At 41.9% G+C, this 22,525-nt stretch overlaps 1 protein-coding gene across 1 annotated transcript in view; it reads right to left on the reverse strand.

Annotated features, from left to right (window-relative positions):
- Positions 1-795: 795 nt before the first annotated feature.
- Positions 796-22,525, reverse strand: part of Stam2 (signal transducing adaptor molecule 2) — a 47,933-nt gene continuing 26,203 nt past the window's right edge. Inside the window, exons 6-14 of the mRNA XM_032903287.1 lie at positions 22,030-22,099; positions 21,158-21,344; positions 15,855-15,949; positions 13,904-13,986; positions 13,683-13,770; positions 12,295-12,349; positions 9,066-9,216; positions 5,850-6,016; positions 796-3,458 (exon numbers count right to left, since the gene is read on the reverse strand). Of these exons, the coding sequence (XP_032759178.1) occupies positions 3,230-3,458; positions 5,850-6,016; positions 9,066-9,216; positions 12,295-12,349; positions 13,683-13,770; positions 13,904-13,986; positions 15,855-15,949; positions 21,158-21,344; positions 22,030-22,099 (1,125 nt within the window). The 3' untranslated portion in view covers positions 796-3,229. The remainder of the gene's footprint in view (positions 3,459-5,849; positions 6,017-9,065; positions 9,217-12,294; positions 12,350-13,682; positions 13,771-13,903; positions 13,987-15,854; positions 15,950-21,157; positions 21,345-22,029; positions 22,100-22,525) is intronic.

Below are 22,525 nucleotides of genomic sequence, written 5' to 3' on the forward strand. Positions count from 1 at the left end.
CTGCCTTCCATCTTCTTATGATGGACCATCATTGATTCAGAGTCCAGCCTTTTTGGGAATGTTTCTGCTCAAGACCCTGAGATAACCTTACCTTCAGACCATTTCAAGTAAGGTCACATATGACATTCCAAACATGAGCTTGGGACACTTCACCACACTCAACTGTATAAGCTACATTAAGCAAAACAAACAAAAAAGCTCTCAAATTCAAACTCAGCTTCACAAATTTGTAGTAATTTTCCCTCTGGGTTAAAATAAAAATCCAGAACTGTATTAAGAAAACAATGAAGTCAAACAAACCCACAAAATCAATCTGAGTCTTTCCTTTTATCTATGAGCTAAAATGGAAGTAATCTAAAAAAATCGATCTTGTGGTGGAATCATTAAGTTGGTGCTGTGTTATTTACCATTTATTAGCCTTAAGAACAACATTGGTATTACACTAACGCACAGTTCGACAAGGCCTGCCCTAGGAGTGGACAGGAGCCTTACACTTTGTCTTTTGCTAAGAAAAGCTTTGAAAGAAATCCCAGAGGTGGAGAGTTGGCTCAGGGCCAGCACACAGGTGGTCACAGCCTTCCCTAACTCTAGTCCCAGGAGATCTGATGCTCTGAGTGAACCAGGCATGCGGGCAGTGCACAGACACACATACAGAAGAAAATACCTAAGACACATAAAACTTCTTTAAAGGACAGAAGGATCCCTAAGGCCATCTTCCCCGTTTTGCAGTGTTGGGGGTTGAAGAACAAACTCTATCACTGAGTTATATCCCTAAACCAGCCACATTTACAGTCATTTTCAAAATGTGGATGAAACTTTATTATTGTCTTCAATATACAGTAAAATCATTATTCAAATATCAAGTACTTGAAATAGCATAATAGAATCACATATTTAAGTGCAAAGCAAAGAGAGAATGTGTAATTTTATAAGCAAATTATCAAATGAAAAGACAACATCGGCTAACTGTTGACTTTTCAAATATACTCCACTTAACACCCAAGAAAATGTTTTATACTATAAAATTCTTCTATATATTTTGAGGAATTTTCTAATATATCAAGATTATGAAAAATGAAATTTAAAAATTGTTAGAAAACACTAAATATGAACCCAATGTAGAAATCTGAAGATAGACTGTTCCTTTGGCAGAAAATAAATAGCTACAAACATCTTAAAATAAGTACAGTTCAATAGGATCATGGGAAAAAATATATCTTTACATTTCGTATTAATACTGAAATCAGATCAATACAGATTTACTATCATTTTTAGGCTATCAATAACTCTGCAACACAAATTTATGAATGGAAAAAATAAAATGTAGGAGGGAGAAACTTCTGCATATATTACACTTCACAGACACCAATATATACTCCTTATATACAGGGCGCGTGGCGTGTTTTACTATTCCAAAATCTGAGCTTTACTGGCTGCTCCCCACTCACCGAGCACACGGTATTTACGCTGACCAAGGCCTTTACAGTTCAGGCAACTGAACATGAAATGCACAAACACTAAAAGAGCTTATTAAACACAGTTCGGAAGGGAAGGAAGGACAAGTTTATCTACGCGAACGTTATCAAGAGCAGCTCTGGACTTTTACGTTTATTCACTTAATTTTTCAAGAGCAGATGGTTGCTCTCCAACAGCAGGGTCCGGGTTGCAGTCTTCTTCTAGGTCCTTCAGTGGGTTCAGCTGAAAGGAAAAGGCTGTAGGAAAACAACCTGAGTGCTGAAGACTGGGAAATCTTCCAGTGTCCTGGATCTGAAAACCAGACACTCTCAAAACACAGCCTTGCATGGACTGCTTGCTCTCGCTTCCGTGCTGGCAATTTTATGCAGTGGTAGGTTCTAGAATGAAGTTTCTTTGAAAAAATAACACACTTATAATCAAATATCTGTAAGTAGATAAATGACAAACATTTCCAAATTGTCTCCCAATGGATTTTTAATAGAGGTTAAGGGCTTAAAAATATATATAGAAGTGCATTCACGCAAAAAATTTAAAAATTTAAAAAAATTAAGTTTAGAATATTTCCTAGTGTAAATATTATGGCATGTGCATCTGTTTTCTAGTTTGTATTGTGTAAAAAGTTGGTACAAGAAAGTAGTGTGCAAAGTTTTAAGAGAAAATCCCTATGGGTTTACCACCAATTCTCACAGGATGTGGGATCTTGTACTACGGACTCATTTCAAACATGAGCTTCAGAAAAGCAGCCTGACCGCTGTCCTGTCAGCCTGTGTGTCCACCAGACCGCTGCCTGCTGTCTCAGCAAAGCTCAGGACTACCTCTGAGGGATGCACAATTCCTTCACGAATGTCAATCACTTCTGTAAGAAAGTAACGCCCACCTCACACTTAAAACCCATGATGGTTTCTATCACACCAGAGTATGGGGAGTGTGTCTGGCTCAAATTCACTGAGAATTCCTAAGAAGGAAGTGCAGGGTCTGCATCTGTGGCAAGCAGGAAATCCAAAGGACAGCACCTTCATTAGACATTCGCCAAAGTCACTAGAACGCAATTCTCAATACCAGGGGCACTAGTGTGAGAAAGTGCCCTTCCTGGGAAGGCTAACATCTCATGGGCGTTCCTTGGCCCTCGGCTGTCAGAGGACTGGCTGACTGCTTCACAATGTTTGCATTTACATGGTTTTCACTGTTAATAACAGAAAACATTTTTTGTACCTTCCCAATTGTTCTTGCTTCTGTAGACAAGTATATGCTAATTACTACTGAGCACTGCACTGAGAGCAAAGCTGACAGTGCTACTGACACAACTGTAATTTAAGGAGCCAACAGGAAACACGCTGGCAAGCTAAAGGCTTGCACTAAAAGATGATGTTCGCCTTTTAAAATAACAGGTGTGGGAAATTCAGGGGGGGGAGTGCAGACAAAAAATGTTTAAAGGTCTTCAGTGCTCCTCAATATCACATCTTAGAGGAAACAACAGTTTCTTTAAAGATAAAATTCCACACTCCTGCCTCATACCATGTAGTGTCATAACCAGACTAAGAACATCCAAGCTGCCTTTGACCAAAACATCAGCTTCAAGCAAACTGGACTGGAAAAGAAACCCTTTTATGGCCTTCAGGGTAAGGTGGGGTTTTGTGCTTTATTTACTCATGGTTCTTTTTGACTGAGAGGGGAAACTTTTAATATTTCAGATTAGAATCCCCTGGGTTAAGTGGCACACCCACGAGGCCGTTCAGCAGGTCCTGGTGTGTCTCTAAAGGAGTGGCTGCTGGTGGTAACTTGCTTGTGGCTGTGCGGCTGGAGGTACAGGAACTGCCACTGGAAAGCCAGCCAGCTGAGGCAAACCGGATGCTGTGTTCTGGAAAGAGGACAGGTCTGCAGACACCCCCATGGCTGGTGTGTAAGCAGCTGTCCCAGCAGCCGCCTGAAGATGAGAGCTCTGGGTCATGTAAGAAGGGTTGGAGACAGCGTCCTGTCCAGTGCTGCAAACAAAGTGGCACAAAGAAGTCACATTTACTTTTGCTCAAGTTGCAGCGACAGACCATCAGGACAAACACGACTTTTCCATTTCTCTATTATGTAGCCATCATACTAGTAACTTAATTTCTTTTGTTTGTTGGTTGGTAGGTGTTTCTCTATGTAGCCCCAACTGTTGTAGAACTCACTCTGTAGACCTGGCTGGCCTTGAACTCACAAAGATCTGCCTGCCTCTGCCTCCTGAGTGTTGAGATGAAAGGCACGTACCACCACTGCCTGGCATAATTTTTTTATGTCTACTCAGGACTGGAGAGCTGACTCAGGGAGTGAAGACAGAGCTCACTGTGAAAGCATAAAGAGAAAATCTGGATCTCTAGCTAACCCCAGGACAGGGAGACAGACCCCGACGTTTTGTCTGACCAGTCTAGGCAAACAGAGTGCTTCAAATAAGTGAGAGACTGTACTGAAAAAAACTAGGTGGATGGTGCTGGAGGGATGGACGGCTCAGCAGCTGGGAGCACTGGCTGCTCTTCCAGGAGAGCAAGCCTGATTCCCAGCACCCACACGGCAGTTTACAACCGTCTGTAACTCTGTTTCCAGGGATCACAGACCCTCTTGTGGCCTAGAAGGCATCAGGCACATAACAGTATACACAGAGTCTGAAGAAGACGTCCTAACCTCTGGCCACCACACATGCCCACGGGGCAGCACACTAGCAAGGTAAAGCTACCACAGAAGCATCCCATAGAGCAAAAGAGAAAAAGAAAGGCGAGGGAGCAAGCAGTGGCAGGCACAGTTAGGTCACAGAAGTGGCTAGAGAAGCACCTGAGACAAGCCGAGGAGATCAGTGAGGAGGTGAGGCTTCCATACAAGAATAGTGAAGAAGGTCAAAGAGCTAAGAATGGAGAAAGGCCTAGCTGCAAGTGGGAGTAAGAAATCTGACAAAAAAGCAAACTGTTCCTTCTACCTGAGATGAGGGTGAGCACTGACCGACCGACCGACCGATCCATCCATCCATCCATCCATCCATCCATCCATCCATCCATCCATCCATCCATCCATCCATCCATCCATCCATCTATCTATCTATCTTTCAGGGCAGGGTCTCACTTTATAGTACTATGTAGACCAGGCAGGCTTTGAATTCACAAGGATCTGCAAGCCTCTGCATCCAAAGCATTAAGAGTTTACAGTTTTTATTTAAACCCAAGGTTCCATGCAGTAGGTACGATGAGATGATATCTTGTGTTCTCCTGCACATTATAGTAGACTTTCAGAGAATAAGCTAAGGGAAAAGAAATGCTCACACAGCAACAGCACGTAAGATGAGAAGGCTTATTTAACTTGCTTTCTCCAAAACCTCTCACTCAAAGTACTAAAGGCACTGAGAATGCAAACTGCGTTTGCCTATGTCTACCACTTTCAAAAACAAAACAGTGTGGTCTGCATCAGACCGTGCAGAGTGCTTTGAGACTGACAACATAGGCAGACTCACACTCAAGAGGGAAACAAACCACACCGAACAGAAGGACTTCACTTTTCTCCTGTTTCTACTATGGCATAAATATATTTAAAACGTTTAATTTTAAATCACACCAAATATGTTGCTTTCAGTAGAGGATTAATGTTGATATACCAGGTTTACCTCTGTAATACTTCCTGGTACTGAGAATAACAAAACTGGAGTGTAACCCTCAGATACAAGTCCACTTACTTTTCAGGCAGTCCTTACTCATGGGCTTGAAGACAAAAAGGGGCCTTAGAGGGCAGCTGAATAAAACACTGAATACATATTCTGTGATAAAGTAAATCGATAGGAAAATTTAAATATGATTTTCTGAGAATGCTTGTATAGAAATATTAAACCAAAGTCCACTTTGGTTGGATCTTACATCCTCTTCTGAGCGAAAGCACTAACTTTTTAATATATACATACAGGTGTTCGCTAGCATTGCTCCATTAGGCTACTTACCACAGCACAGAACTAAGAACACCATGACGTCAATCCCTGTGAAGACCACTAGGGTCTTTACCGTGGGTTCAAACCTTAGCAGCTATCAAGATATCAATTAAAGTAAAACAGTGCCATTCTGCCCAGGGAGAGCAGCAGCGGCCTCCAGCAGCTCCCCCTTAAGAGTGGAAAGGGAGCGCTGGCTCGGCAGCCGCCGCCTTTGATTCCAGCACTCAGGGGGCAGAGGCAGACTCATCTCTAAGAGTTCAAGGCCAGTCTGGTCTACACAGTCAGTTCTAGGGCACAGATAGGACCGTGCAGAGATGCCCTGTGTCAAACAAACAGGCAACAGCAAAAGTTAAAAGTGAAAATGTTACTGTAAGGAGGAGTTTGTAGGTTCTTGTTCTAAAACTAAAGAAATTTAACACAGCTCTCTAAGACGTACCTTAAATATGGAGGTTGGATGGTGTGTGCTGTTACTGAGTTCATATTTGGAGGCAGAGACCTCGATGAGCCCATAGGATCAGGTCCTAGGTTATAGCTCTGGGCAACAGGTACTTGGTGAATGCCATGACCCAGGTAGTTCCCACCATGTGACTGGACTGGGTATGTCTATTAATCAAAGAGAAAAAACGTTGCTCACTCTATGACTTAACTAAGCACACCTAGAACTTTAAGACATAAAAGAAATGAACTGTTTAACTATTTGAGGAACAATCTGATTCTACTGATCTTTCCACACTGGAACAAAAAGTCTCCAACTTTTGATATCTAATCAATGAACTTTTGCAGTGTGTTTAATTGTTCTTTGATTTTCCAGGAGTTTTGAAGAAAAGAGTGGGAACTGTATTTTTAAGTAGAAGGCTCGACTCTATCAAGGGTGTCTATTAATATACATCTTGCCACAGAACCTTCCCCTGAAGGGAAGCCCGTGATTACTCCAGACCACCATGAGGATGACTACTCCACCTCCCCCACTGGAGAGAGGTTGAAAGAGAGGACCAGGGTGCTGGGCCCTCTCTGCTTTGTGTACCCATCTCCTGCTGTGGAGGGGCACTAGTAGGTGTGTTCTTATAGGAGAACTGAGTCACTGGGGGGTGGGCTTTGAGATTTCAGATGCTCAAACCAGGACGTGTGTGTGTGTGTGTGTGTGTGTGTGTGCGCGCGCGCGCGCTCGTGCATATATGTATGTCTGTGTTTCTGTTGCCTACCAACCCAGATATCAAACTCTTGGCTCCTTCTCCAGCCATGCCTGCCATGATGACAATGGACTGACGAAACCTCTAGGCCTGTAAGGCAAACCCAATTAAATGCCTGCCTTTCTAAGAGTTGCCATGGTCACGTGACTCTTCACGGGAGTGACTAAGAGACCTGCCTTCAGAAGATGAGCTATGAAATAAGACAAAGTGCATTCTTAGGAAACGGCAAAGTCACTAGATTCTTATGTAAACCTACGTAAATGTTCACAGTAACAGTTCTGTAAGGACAGAGTCTATCGACCTTTCATAACAGCATTCAAAAGCGAGCCGTATGTTTAATAATAACTACTATATGGTAGTAATCATTGCTTGAGTTTGATTTAAACCAAAGATTACATTAAAATCTAGAATAATAGGCGACGCCAAGTAAGCTACATAAAATGCAATGCTGTTCTCTTTAGCAAGCCTCTGCCAAGTGAGGCAGGAACGGGCTTCTGGAGTTCACCATTTGTAAGTGTGTTTCTCGTACATAACCCAGCCACTCAACTTAGTTCATATGTTTTTCAAAAACAGAACAGTAATTTTTTGAAATTTCAAACAAACTCACACATGACTTAATGTATTAAGAAGCTGTGTGAAAAAAGTAAATGTTAGAGAACACCTAAAGAAGGAAAAGAGACGAGCTGTACAAACTGCAGCCCAGACACCCGGCACAGGGGCGACCGCCCTTCACAGACACGAAGCACACGCAGACACTTCTAACTTATTCCACTTTCACAGCAGCAGCAAACACCGTTTTAAAAACAGAAGTAATAGTGAACAAACTTCAGGAATCTTTTTTAAACCCAGAAATCCTTTCTAAGCTCATATGTAATTCTCAAAAAGTTCAGAGCATGGCATATTTGATAAATGCTGCTTCTCTGGTGTGACAGTTACCACAGTAACCATTTTAAAAAAATACTTAGCAATTATATTGTGTTACATCATCTAATGTATGCACCACATTCTAGTTGCTCTCCTTGGTGTCTCCTTCACACACTCCATTGCATACCACTTTTCATAAATTAACATGAATTCTGCTCATCCACACTTAATTTAAATTTAATTGGCTAAGATTTGAAAAATGCTTTGGAATGGGATACTGAAGAAACTGAGTATTCTCATGTCAGCTGGAGGCACAAAACCATGCTAAGTAGTGGGAAAGCGATGTTGCTAATGGGCAGCTTCTGGCAACTACATCTCACAGCCCAGAGCAAAGCTTCATTACACAGACGTTAAGGCGTGAGTCTAAGAAAATGCAAAGAACCTCATTAACTAATCTTCAAGTAATTACCTAAGATATACTTGAAAGGTTTAAAAGAAATATTTGATCTCCTTGTTAAATAGTATCTAGAGGATTTTCACAGCAGGCCCTATATAAAAGGATCCACACTTGGGGATGGAGAGATGGCTCAAAGGTTAAGAGCACTGGCTGCTCTTTCAGAGGACCCAAGTACAATGCCCAGCACCCACATGGCAGCTCACAACTGTATGTAACTCCTTCCCAGGAGATCTGACACCCTCATACAGACACATATCCAGGCAACACTTTAAGGTACAAAAAATTAAAAATTATGTGTGTGTGTATATATATGAGAGAAATTCATGCTTGATAAAACAGGACTTACATCTACAAAGAAGACTTATACCCCATACATACTTACTTCCTTACAGAGGCATAAAAAGAACCAGGAACAGTCTTTTCAATGTGGTAAAAATGAACTGGAGTGAATTTGTGAAATATCCTATTTAATCTTTACAGCTAACACTGTTCAGACAATACTTCCTGAAACCATCAAAGTTCAGTGCCAAGGTCTGCAGATATGGAGATCCCCTCCCACGCCCACACACCAGAGGCTTGTGTGCTGGAAGTCTGGATTTCAAGAACTTGGTAAGCGAGAGCTAACTTTATCCATGAATCAGCCCGTCAGTGAGTCCATGGTAGAGCATGCTGTAAGAAGGTAAGGACTTGCTAGAGAAAGTAGGTCCCTGGGGCCTTATCTTGCCCTCAGAGCTGCACTATTCCGCCTCCCAACTGCCCTGAGGATGGAGTGGCTGTGCTCTACCACAATGCTCTTTTGGGCTGAGGACAGTGGAGCCAGCTGACTATGAACTGAGACGCCTGAGATCACTAGGCCAGCCAAACAACCTTCCTCCTTTTAGTTGACTCTCCTCAGGTACTTTGTCACAGTGAAGAAGGAACATACACACAGTTCCCAGTTTTGAACATTGGTTTTTTGTTTTGTTTTGTTTGTTTGTTTGTTTTTTGGTTGTGAGCCTAATCTTTAATGGCTAAGCCATCTCTTCACATCTTTCCAGCCCTAGTTTTATAATTTTACTCGTGGGCAGCAGATCTTTAACATTATGCTCTTAAACATTTAATTTTTTTAAAACCATGACTACTTCTCAAGAGCAATGCTCACCTGCACTGGAACCCCAGCTGCTGTGGCTGAGTAAGGAGCCGGGTGGAGCTTCGAATAAACCGAGTACATGGGCGCTTCGTTGACCAATTTGTTGTACAGCTCCAGGGCCTCCAGCACCTTTACGTTCAGCTCCGACAGCTCTGAGTGCCTCCTGATGCAAGACAAGTATTTTCAAAGAAATGTGAAGACCGTTCAAGTTTAGTACACATTTTTGTTCATACCTCAGAAGGCTCTTTTTATATGCAATGAAAGGGCATCCCCAAAGGAAAACTGAGAGGAGAAACTTGAATTCCATCAACAGACTGGTCCATCTTCCTAATAATACAGAAAAGGCAGATCTACACCTCATAAATTACAATCAATTCATAATTTGGGTGCTAGAATTTAACTTAATACATTATAGATTTATGTCAAAATTTTAATTACAAAGAAAAATAGTCTATGTTTCAGTAAAAGTCTATACCTTGATTATAAACCCCACTAACACAGTACAGTATGTAGATGAAGACCCGGAGCCCCTGTGAGGTAAACTGTGACTGCAGTAAGAGCAAAATGGGAGAAAAGCATACACGCCTTACTCAGGTCCAGGACAGGACAAACTAAAATCAAGGAAACACAAGTAAAACCAACATATACACAAGCTAGGCTACTCTGTTTACTTCATTACTTTGGGGAAGTACACAAAACTAGGCACAGCATTAGACAACAACAAATCCAGATAAGCATTATCCACCCAGGAAATGCACCCTGATGGTACAACTCTGCCCATTCCCCTGGGGGTGATGAATGACAGCGTAAGTTAAATGGCTACTTTTTGTGTGGCATTAATCATCTGTAAGTGTATACTGGATGTGATTCAGTGCGAACAAGAGAGATGAGAAGCCGAATAAACGGCCCAACACACAAATAGCAGTCTCTCCTTCATTAACATGCTATTTGAGCCAGCTAACAGGTACTGTCTCTTTTCGTGCCATGACCACAAGCAGGCAAAGTATCTAACTGCTGCAAAGCACTCAGACCTACAGAAGTTAGGTGTGCGCAGTAACAGCGTGATGTGCTACGTAACCCAGCGGACTGCGGAAACACTGACACAACAGCGGACGGCCATGAGCGCATGCATAAGACCATCCTGCAAGACTGACAACCCCAAGCAAAGGCAAGCCTTCAGGGAATCACACTCAGGACTACACCAGAGCAAGCAAGGACAGCTGAGGTGCTTCTCCTTGGAAGACAAGGTCAAGAGCACAAAAGAAAAACCAGCAAATGAAGTAACACATAACCAAGTGCAAACGTCTATGGAGTGGGGAAAGGACAGAGAACTTAGAGGTTAACGGGAGCTGGAGACAGCAGAGACAAGACCAGGGCTCAAGCTCGTCCTGAGGAAAGATGGACAGGAAAGGTAGAAACAATGACCAGGTCAGGTCGGCCAGATGGTAAAAGAAGGGGAGGAGTGAAAGGCCAACCTAATGGGGAAAGCAGTAGAAAATCAGATTACAACAGTCTGGAACAGTCAGAACTGGAGAGCAGTATGAGAGCCCATGCTTTGTGATGACAAAGTGAAATGTACAATTTAACTTTCTAACAAGGCACTTTAACTCTCATTCCCATCCCCTATAGAAATAGCAAACTGTTGCTGATTTATTCAAGGAAAAATGATTTATATTTATCTTTGAATTCGTGACAGGAGAACACGTCCTGAGACTATAAAGCCCCGTTCAGCTAGAGGCTGCAATGTCCCCTCTGCTATGAAACTCTGACCCTGGCTCACAGATTCACAGACGGACAGCCAGCTCTCACTCAAAGGTAACTGACTTCAGAAATGGGGACTCTGAGTTTTAATTCCTTTAGACATTTTTCTTTAGTAAATTCTTCTTATTAATGAAAGTAATGTTATGCCGTTATATCTTCCACTATATATGACATCATTCCATATCAGAAAGTATTTTTCAATGGCAATTAATTTCTACTATAAGACACAAAACACTGAAAGACATTTTAGTTAGCTGCATATTTATGGTCATAAATAGCATTGTGTTTAATATCACAACATCTGGTCATTGTATAGCTCCCTAGATTTAGTACGCATTTCAAATGGTTTGGGTAAAGAATATTTTTAGGCCTAGGAAAATGCGTACTAATATTGCCAGCCAAGCGTATGGCAAAATAGTTATTTTTTTCTCAACTTGCCCAGTCTGATTACTCACTAATCATTAGTAGCAGATGTATAAGTAGGTGTGGGATATGTTCTCCAAAACTATGATCTATCTAAAACTATGACCAATCTACCACTGATTATTTCAGTTTTGTAAAAACACAAAGGATTCATTAAAAAAAAATCTATATATGCATGCCATGGAGGAGCTGGAGAGATGGCTCAATGGTTAAGAGCACTGGCTGCTCTTCCTCAGGACCCAGATTTGATTTCCAGCTCGCAATCACCTGTAACTCCAGTTCCAAGGGAACTGAGGCCCTCTTCTTGCCTCTGCAGGCACCAGGTAGATACATGGTACACAGATATGAAGGCGAACACTTACACACATAAAATAAAAATAATGTTAAAATACATTATAGAACAAACCATTTTTTCCTGAATGAATCACTGTTTGCTGACCTATTAGAAAATTAACCTAATCCCTTTCTTTTTGTATGATTTATACAGCTGTTCAATCACTAGGGGCTGGAAAGGGAGGAAAGCAGAAAGTAATTCCTTCCCCTTGGACGTCATTTCTCAAGCTTCTCTTTCCAAGTTCTCAGAACTCGATGGGAATAACCCTTCCACCAGCAGCACTGATGCCCACTCTCAGAGCAGCAAACCCAGGGAGACAAGGGAACAGAAAAGGCATCAGGAACACAGAGAGAGGCTTGAAAGGAGACGAGGGGAGTCGCTGCACTGCATTTAGCTTCCCAGATTAGGGAAGTCTCACTCGTTATATTCACAGATGCTATTACTCCTAGGTCTGTCACAGTCAACCCTCACTGGGTACACCCATGTTCATTCTTTCTTACTCAATTCCAGCCCCCAAAACAAAGTGACTGTGATAAAATGCAAGGGTCCATGGCTCTACGCATGTCACATTCCTGCCGTTGGTGGGAATAATGTTATGAAAATAAACAGCGTAACCAGACGCTAGCTTTAAAGTCTGGCGACCGACCCGGAACTGCAGTACTTGCTCAATCCCACGAGCAATTCCCCAGCTGAAAATCTGCTCAAAGCAAGTGAAGACCTCACCTATCAATTTCTTCAAGTTTTTCATCTATCATTGGACCCATCTGTTGGCAAATATCTGTAATACAGAAATAATTACAAATACAGAAACTTAATACAAGGCAATTTCAACAATCTTTAAACAAGAGAATATGCATCATCATATAAAATATAGGGAAATAAGCTTATGCCAGGAAAGATGGTAAGGGCGAACCTGGTCCAGATGTATGGACTATGTGTACACACGCACAAGCATTGGACAGTCATACTTTTTACGTATGTAAGATGTTTTACAATGCAGGGCTATGATGGCTATGCAGATAAAGGAGCCTGCTATACAAGCCTGGTGACCTGCGTTTGGTCCTAGGTGGAGCAGAGAGCGGGCTCCACAGAGATAGCCTCTGGCTTCCACGTGTGCATATGGCATGCTCACACATACACACACCAAACACTTCACAGACTTCCAAACGTAAAGACAAATATCATAGAGAAGTGCTCCATATTCATAACCAAGCTTTCTTTTATATAAAAAATTTAAGGCATCTATTTACTGTGGGTTTTTTTTACAAAGGTTGTTTAGTTTTGTTGTGTGGTTTTCTGACTGGGTCTCACTCCATGGTCCAGACTGGCCTAAACTCATGGCGCTCTCCCTGCCTTAGCCTTCTTCATGCAGGAGCTGTATGTACAATCCCCTAAGCCCAGAAGCCCAAAGTACTGGGATTGTTTGTTTGACTCTGGTTGACTGCTGGTTGGCACTTGGTTAGAAACCCGAGAAGGATCCTTAAACCCAGAAGAGTATCTGTTTTGCCTTAAACTCTTTTTTTTTTTTTTTTTTTTTTTCGGAGCTGGGGACCGAACCCAGGGCCTTGCGCTTGCTAGGGAAGCGCTCTACCACTGGGCTAAATCCCCAACCCCAGCCTTAAACTCTTAGAAACTAAATGACACACAGTCAGAAGACAGTTAAACAAAAATAAACTTTTACATACTGACTTCACTTACTATGATATGATTTTTTGTTTGTTTGTTTTTTGTTTGTTTTCAAGACAGGGTTTCTCTGTGTAGCCCTGACTGTCCTGGAACTTGTTCTAAGAGCCGCCTGTCTCTGCCTCCCAAGTGTTGGGATTAAAGGTGTGAGTCACCTGTCCATGTTGTTATTTCTAATCCTGCCTTTTCTTTGGCCAATTTCACCAGCGACTTTACAAAATACAAAGACTCCTTTCATGAAATGGAGATGGGCTGTGACAGTATCTTCCAAGTGATATTTATTTACAAATTATTTATATACAAGTCTGTTTCTCACAAGAATTTCAAATCTCAAAGAGCAAACAGGAAGCAGGAAAAAAACTTCAAGACACTATAAACTGTAATATATATGTAAGCAACATTAAGGTGAGTTCAATATTAATTAATACCTTCCAAGTCTAAGAGGTCTTGGGAGTCGGGTTTTGAATCTTTTGGATCTATGCTCTGGAGAATCTGCAGGGCTCTATCCATTTTACCCTAGAAAAATAACAGGAGACACTGAGAAGTCAGAGTTAACTGCAGTGAGTGGAGAAGCACTGTTCCCACCTATTCCAAAATGATAGGATATTTTTAAAAAGTTTTGCTAGTTTATTAAACAAAAGGTCGATACCTCATCTATATAAACAGGCTCAGGTTCCGACTTCTTAATTTCCTCCACATCGTCATCAATTACATTCGATTTGTCCACTGTTGCTACAGAAACAAAATAAGTTTTTTTAAGTTTTTCAACATTTACATCAGCATTACAATTTAGTCATTAAATTTCTAGGTGTTCTATTATTATCCATAGGAAATAATTCATAATCAATATATTACATATGGTCATTTATGCCACAATATTTACTCAGCACTCACGGTGTGCCAAGCCTCCTTCCCAGTGCTTAGATACACGCCAGGCGGTGAACACAATCATCTGGGAACAGATGTTATCACTAAGCCAGTTCCACTCTTATAACTGCATGCTCCATGGACCTCTGACCTTTTATATTTAAAAATTTAAAAAAAATATGTATTTCCTAGTTGAACAAAATATAGACTGAACTTAAGCTATCTGAGTTAAAATAGTATAAAGCTAAAACAAAAAAAAATATTTCCTAAAGAGAATATTTTAAAATAATTTATAAATATGTGTATCCTGAAAACTACCTAATACGAGATCCCTGGAGCACTGCTAGAAAGTACTCAATTTTAATTAAACTTTGATGGAAACAAAATTTCTATTAAAAACAATGTAACTAAAGGATGAGGTCTAGCGGACTCCTGCCCTAAGTATTTGGCTAACTTTGAATTACATGTAAAGAGAGCTCAACAAGACATAGAGATAGAATGAGGATCAAGATGACTTTTCCTGTCAGGCATGGTGGTGTATGCCTTTAATTCTAGCACTGGGAGGCACAGGAAGGTAGATGTCTGTGAGTTCAAGGCCAGCCTGGTCTACAAACAGAGTCCAGGACAGCTAGACCTCTGCTACACAGAGAAACTCTACCTCAAAAAACAAAACAATTTACTATTTAAAAATAATGTTACTGAAGAGAAGCTGTGATCAAGCCTAGGGCTTTGCACATGCTAGGAGATCATTTTACTAAACTACACTCCCAGCTGAATATTTTACTGTCACAGGCCAGTCTCTTCAACTCTAGCAAGAGGAAGAGCCTGAACAGGATGTCTTCTATGTTGTATAATGTTATCTGAAAAGTTCCCAAGGCCTCTATCAACTACGAAAGCCAGAGAGAAAGCAATGTGCTCTGCGTCTACATGAATACGCTTCCCCTCACCCAACTTCACTTCTCCTCATGCTTCACTCTGCACTATGAACACTGTGCACGGCACACGACAATTTCACAACATGCTCTTTCTGTAGAGGGGGCTCAGCTCTGCCTCAGCAGGAATCTGAGGGCACTCGGAAGCGAGCCTGGAGGCCTTTAGAATTCTGGCCCTATCCCTTACCAGACAAGTTCCTCCACCTCGGCCTCCTCTATCAGGGCAGCAAACATACTGACTCCACAGGCAGGAGAGCATGGGAGAGTGCTGACAGGCTTAACCAGCTCACCGTCACTGTCAACATTACTCTAGGCTGATTCTGTACACTTAAAATCACCCAGGGCGTGCCTGGGTAACAAATGCCCGTGCTCTCGGTGTGGCCGACTACACGGTTTATATAGGTGCAGGTGAAGGTCAGTGACCTATAATCATACCAAGGTGGAAGAAAATATAAAAGTTAAGGATTCACAAGGCCTGTTGCCTTGCTCAGCACCTGCTGACTAAGACCTATGTGGTCCCCACCTTTACTGTGGTTCCAAAAACATTTTGTATAGACCAGATACAAACTGCTTCTCATTTTTTGATTTAAGTATTTATTTTACATAACATCACTATACACACCAACACCCAAAGGATTTGAAATACAGAGATCTGCCTGCCTCTGTCCACAAGTGCTAAGACTAAGGTATGTGCTGGGACACCCAGTCCTTCCCACTCTCAAACGCCAATAATAAATTCAAGGGAAGATAACTTCAGCAGACCGATGCTTCTCTGAGAAACCAATACCTTTGTTGCCTTACCCGCCTCAACCTCGGTGCTTAAATCAGTCGTTACGAAGCTGGAGGGGAAGAGTCCTGCTCCTCTGTGATTTTCTCCTTCCCACCAGTTGGCATCACTGAAAACAGCATGGAAAAGGTCATTGGCTATTCTGCACCCCGACAAGAGAAACTCAACATGGCAACTGGACTTTCACATTTTGTTCCCATCTAGCTATACTTAAAAGCTGTTTTTCTTAGCCAGACACAGTGGGACAAACCTGTAATCCTAGCACCGGAGAACCAGAAACACTTTTTTCTCAAATTGATGAAAAGACAGTTAAAAATATATAAATCTAAGAGAATCTATATCCCCATACCATCACTTGGAAGAAATTGTCAGTGGCTAAGCCCAAATCCACCCTCCACACGCCCAGCACCACACTCGAGGCAGCTCCTTCCCTGTCTACTTCCCATCCCTTCACACATAAAGACAGCTGAGCTGACACTTGTGTGGAGACGTGTGTCGCTCCAGGGAGAGCCGTTTAGTTTCATGGTTAATACTTCCGGTGCTACTCATCTCGTTTAAAGTTCTGTCACAAGTGCACACGCACTTAGTTTAGTCATTTCTGTGAAGATGGACTTCTACAGCTCATTCCAGGTCATTCCCAGTCTCTCAACTTTATAGACTGAAGAGCACAGGGAGCAGTGGGAGACGCCTTTGGGAGGCAGAAGCAGATGGAGCTCTGAGTTTAAGGCCAGCCTGGTCTACAGAGTGAACTCCAGGACAGCCAGGGCTGCACACAGAAACGCTGTCTTGGGAAAACAAACAAGACTGACTAGTAACCACGCTGGATTAGAAAGCTAATACGCAACTGCTGTTCTAGGTTTGTTCAAGACTGTGACCTGCAGGCCAGGTGTGTTCTGATGCCTATAGCTCTTCGTACTTGGAAAGAACTGTATGAGCCCCGGAGTTCAAGACCAGTCTGGATAAAAAGGCCAAAACAATGAAACTGTCTCCGAAAATATTAAGGGATGGGGGTAGGGAGAAGGGTGGACACACAGACAAAACTACATGCTGGCTCAGGCATGCTTGGTTTTACAGATATTGTCAAGTTCCTTAGAAAGACTGGTAGCTCGCACTCCTTCCCCAAGGAGCATGCGGAGCAGCCATTTTCCCACACATGGTAACTGTCCGTGCCGGCATCTGATTCTAGAAAAAAGGCAAGGCATGCTTCATCATGCTCAAGGGCATTCTCCAGGTCTCTTCCACAAACTGCTTTTTCTCTTTTTCTTTTCTCCTTTCTTTCTTTCTCTCTCTTTTTTCTTTTTTTGAGACAGGGTTTCTCCATGTAGCCTTGCTATACTGTTATTTGTAAATTGCTTGTTTTAAAGATTTATTAATTTATTTTATGAGTACACTATAGCTATCTTCAGATACACCAGAAGAGGGCATCAGATCCCATTACAGATGGTTGTGAGCCACCATGTGGTTGCTGGGAATTGAACTCAGGACCTCTGGAAGAGCAGTTAGTGCTCTTAACCATTGAACCATCTCTCCAGCCCTAAACTGCTTGTTCTTATCTTTGCCTGTTTAGTTTTTCCTACTGGACCACAGGTATTTTCTTCATGGATTTTAGTTCTTCATGAACTTAGAATGGCAACTGAATTAAGACCACCCCTGCTTCCAGGGCAATTAAGTGACCTTTTCTCCATGTCTCACATGTTTATCTAGCTTTCTCTGCCCTAAATTACTGTCTACCCCCTCCCCAGAGACTTGTCTAATAATTCAGATTGCATTTTTGTCCATCTGCCATGCTTAGGTCACTAAATCATGTGGAATCAAACTGTAAGTGCTGTGTGGAACAAACTTCATTTTATTGTATGAAGAACAAATCAATGCAGCAAAAATTACTAAGAGTTCACTAAAGGATGCTCCTAGCCTCACGGACTTGATTTAACAGGGTGGGGGGACCCCTGGGGGTCCCACCCACTCAGAGGAGAGGGAAGGAGGGGATAGGAGTAAGGACTGTGTGAGGGGGTGACCAGGAAATGGCCCGTGAGCAGGATGCAAAGTGACTGAGTAAAAAATAAATTAAAAAAACAACAACAAAAAAAACAAAAAAACAAAAAAACAAAAACCTAACATCTGCTCCCCTAACAGTCACAGTGCAAGCTGTGTCTGTCCTAAGCCTATCTCGGTGTCCCACTCTATTCCAACAGTCTAGAGGAATTCATCAGCTGCCGTTTAGCTCTCTGCAGATTCCGTTACTTGCAGTCAATCATGCTGCCAAGAGAAAAAGACTGCAGAGGCCAGCAATTCCTAAGGCTTAGATTGCTTCTCATCTGCCTAGGAAGTGACTGCTATGTACAATACATCGGGAAGAGTCCACACCCCTCATGCTGGCTGGTTAACCACTCTCTGGACACATCATGTCTCCAAATGTTTTCAAATTCTTTGGGAAAAAGAATTTTAAAAGGAGTTTAATTGGAAATGCAGTTCATTTATGTGACATGAGAAAACCTAAATCTTTACAATATGAAGGTTTCTCACTCTATTTGTATGTTTATAAATACAATGTATACTTTTATCTCTTACCTTTCCAGGAATTTTATAGAGTCTCCATAAAGGCCTTGCATACCCTTGCAGGTTATTCATTACCAGATCGCTTTAGTGATTTTACTTTACACCTAAGTATGTGGGCTTGGGCATGCACATGGCACCACATGCAGGCACCTGACAGCTCAGAAGAGGCACTGCACCCCTGAAACTGGAGTTACAGTTGTGAGCTGCCATGTTGATCCAGTGGGCCAAACACAGGTTCTCAAAGTCCTCACAGCTGCAGTAAAGAATGATATCTTCCTACTACATTTTCAAACCTACCACTGATTTTTGTCATTAAGTTTTATCTAATAACTCCAACTTAGCTGTTTATCAATACCACTTATTCTCTTGGACTTCCAAAAAGGACAGTCATAGTTATCCAGGAAGAACCCTTTTTATCTACTTTCTAGAATCTCATGTGACAAACTGTGGTTCTTAAAGATGCTTTTGGTTTTCCTTTTCTTCTTGGTAGGACTAGGAACTATATCCAAAGCTTTTTCGTGTGAGGTTCAAACTCTTACACTATGCTGTCCTCAAAGGAGGAATCCTGGGATTAATGACAAAGCTGTCTCCGTGCCTCTGAAGCATTTCATTTACTGAGTTCCACATGATATACGCGAGCTACCCACCACCTAAATTCTTAGATCAGAGAAGGAGGCATCAGCAGCCCAGAGATATTCTGTATGCTACTTTCTACACAAGCAAGGACTCTCGGTGAAAACACAGCCTCCTCACTTGTGTCTGTCACATGGGTGCTTGGCTACAGCAGAGAGAAACACAGCTCAGCAGGTGACTCCTGAAGAGAAGCTGACTTGACAAGATGAAAGGAAATTAGGCTGTTAGAATAAAAATGGCATTTCCCTGCATTTATTATGGAATACTATGAGAAAATAAAACAAACAACCTACCTTTCGTATTCTGAGATTTGAAAGGAGACTGAGGCTCTCCTATCTGGTTTTAGGTCTTGGGCTGGCAACACAACTCAGCTAAAACCACTTCCTGGGCCTGGAGATCTGAGACTGACCCCTAGGACCCAATGGTGGAAGGAAAGAACTGTACAGTGTCCTCTAACTGTCACACACGACACAGCACACATGTGCACCCTCCCCACAAGTAAGTGTAAGTCTCAGAACCAAGGAACACTTGAGCCTTTCTCTTCAGCTGTGAGCTCTAACCAGAACAACTCCCTGAGGACTCTTGTAATGACAGTGGCGGAAGGAAAGTGATGCCCTTGATGGGTAAGACCATCCTACGAGGAAACCACAGCTACTACAGGCAAAGAAGCAATAAACTCAGAACCTGTGTTGATGCTGTCCCAGCCATTTCCTTAAAGCTTCTTTCTTACTTTTCTGTTTAGTGCTTAGACTCCTTTCAGTTTCTTACAATTTTTTTTCAAAGTCAACCCAAGGGGTTAGGGATATAACTGAGAGTCAAAGCCCCGCCCTGAGTGTACAAGGCCTGGGTTCAGTCCTTAGCAATGAAAAACATGGAATGAAAAACACTCCATCAAGATTCATCTGAAATGAAGCAACCCTTCCTTGGGCAAGCCAGAGTCTATACCAAATGTAAACTGGTTCTCCATGGCCTGAGACAGCCTCTTCCATGGTATCGCCATGCTCTGTCTTGCATATCACTGTCTACACCATCATTTTAACTCCCTTACTTAAGTCTCACAAAAACAGAACTGTGTCCTCATTCATTTTTTTTATTATAAATAGTCTATTACATAACATCTTCTCTATAAATACAGCAGCAAAGCAAAACCATATGTATGTAGCCACTTAAAAATAGGCTAGACTAGGGCCAGCAAGATGGCTCAGCAGGTTAAGGTGATGCCTGTTTGTGTCTGGCCTCCAGATGGGGTTCTGGGGTAGAGGGTGACTCTTGCAAGTTGTCCTCTGACTTCCACAGCACATGGTGGTTGTGTGGGCATACACACGATCACACATGCATGTACACACGATCACACATGCCTGTGTGCACATGAATAGATATACTTAAAAAATTAAAACTACTTACATTTACCTCACTAGTATAGGAAAGCAGGCACACGCGCCACCTTCGCTCACAGCAGAAAGCTGCCTGGTCTCACTACTGTAAAGGTTCGTCGACTTAAAAAAAGGATTATGTTCATTTATCTATTTCGTGTATGTGTGTGTGGAAGGCAGAAGAGAACTTGCAAAAGACAGTGCTCTCCTACCACATGTGGGTCCCAAGGACTGGACTCAGGCCCTCAGACGTAAAGACAAGAGTTGTGATCCACTGAGCCAGCTCACAGACCACTTCCGCTTCTTTTAAAAGTATAAATAAAGTTCATGCAGAAATCCCAATTCTCTGTAACTTCAACATTTGGGAAATTGAGACAGAAGGCCTTAAAGGCCTTGTCTCCAAAAATAAATAAGCCAAAAGAAAAAAGAAAAAGAAAAGAAAAAAGAAGAAGAGGAGGAGGAGGAAGGGGAGGAGGAGGAGAATTAGGCTCAAAACAGATCAATCTATTTTGCTCCTTTGGATTGTAAATGTGAAGGAATGGTGAGGGAGTTCTGCAATAGCATTTCTACTAGCATGGCTTTTGATTGCTTTGACCACGGGTCTCACTGCCTTGTCTGATTTTCAAGAAAATAATAAGAGAATATTGTATCATTTGACTAAAAGTAAAAATCACGAGTATTCCTTATCCTCATCTACAAATACTGAGTATTTTCAGACTAGCACACACAGATGCACAGAAAAGCATAGAACCTACCTGTCATCCAAGACAGTAATAATCTCGCCATGTTTAAAGGTGAGCTCGTTGTCCTCAACAGCCTCAAAGTCGTACAGAGCTCTAACTCTCCGTGCAACCTTATTACTCAACTGGCTCTCTGCAGGTGGACACAGGGCCTTCGTCTCCGGGTACTGCTGCTTCTGCTCTTGCAATGATAACTCAATAGCTAGTTGGAAAAATTAAAATGTAATTATAAAAGAATTAAGTTTAACATCTAAAAGCTTTTTAAATATTAGATAACAATCTTGTATTTAAGAATAAGTCAAGTGTGTGTTTCCTTTCTTTCTGAGACAGGGTCTCATGGAGCCTTGAGCTCCCTGAGTAGCTGAGATAACCTTTAACTCCTGATCTCATTTCCAGCTCTCACATTGCTGGGACTTGAGGTGAATGCCAGTCGGCCTGTCCAAACAAATACTAAATGGTTAAAGTCAGAAGGGGACAGGACCCATGACGATTTTTAAAATAACATTTTTGCTCATCCCTTATTATCACAGTCTGTAATATACAGCAATTATTTTTATAGCAAACAGATTGTGACATTATAATACGGGTAGCTTTCTATATAGGACACCATGAACATATTTCTGTGCTTGAGTCATAGCTCTGGCATTAAGAAAAGGTGAAATGTAATCTCCCCAAAGGTAGAACGTTAAATATATATTACTAAAAACCCAAATGAACTGGGTTCGTCTTCTATCATGTCTTTGCTTTTCCTGACTTTTAAACCCTACAGCTTTTAGATTTGAGGTAGAATTAAAAGCCTTCTTGTCCTTCCTCTAATCTTTCTTTCACTCAAACCTCCCAGTGAGGCTATCCCAGCCACACAGAATTATGCTTGGTCACTCACTCACCTTTAGCTATGTCCTCGTCTTCTTTGTTTTTGTTCAGTGATGCCCCGTTTTTGGCAGCAGCCGAGACAGTCTGTAAGCGTGTGAGTAAATGAGCACAGCTATTCTTTCAAAGGAAGCACACTGCATAATTACATGTAGATGCTAATTTAAAAACACCGGCAACCACTCCATTTAAAAGCGAGGGCTTCATGATCATTTAAGTAGCTGTTCTGAAATACTAACACTAAACATCAGTTTTCAAGGAAACAAACACACGAAAGGCACACACTGACTAACACTTTAATAAATCTAAGAACCTGACAGAGAACTTGGCAGAAAGAAAGTATTGAAATTATTACAGAATGAACAGAGCCTGGTTCTCGACTGCTGAAGGTCTTTTATGCAGGAGACGCTCAGAAGCTACTGGCTCAGAGCTCCAACAGAAGGAAGGGCCATCCCTGGTACACCTTGGTCATCGACTGCTTACTACAGGGAGAGGCAGCCTCTGATTCACACA

The sequence above is a fragment of the Rattus rattus genome, chromosome 5 (genome assembly GCF_011064425.1).
Source record: "Rattus rattus isolate New Zealand chromosome 5, Rrattus_CSIRO_v1, whole genome shotgun sequence".
Taxonomy (NCBI): domain Eukaryota; kingdom Metazoa; phylum Chordata; class Mammalia; order Rodentia; family Muridae; genus Rattus; species Rattus rattus.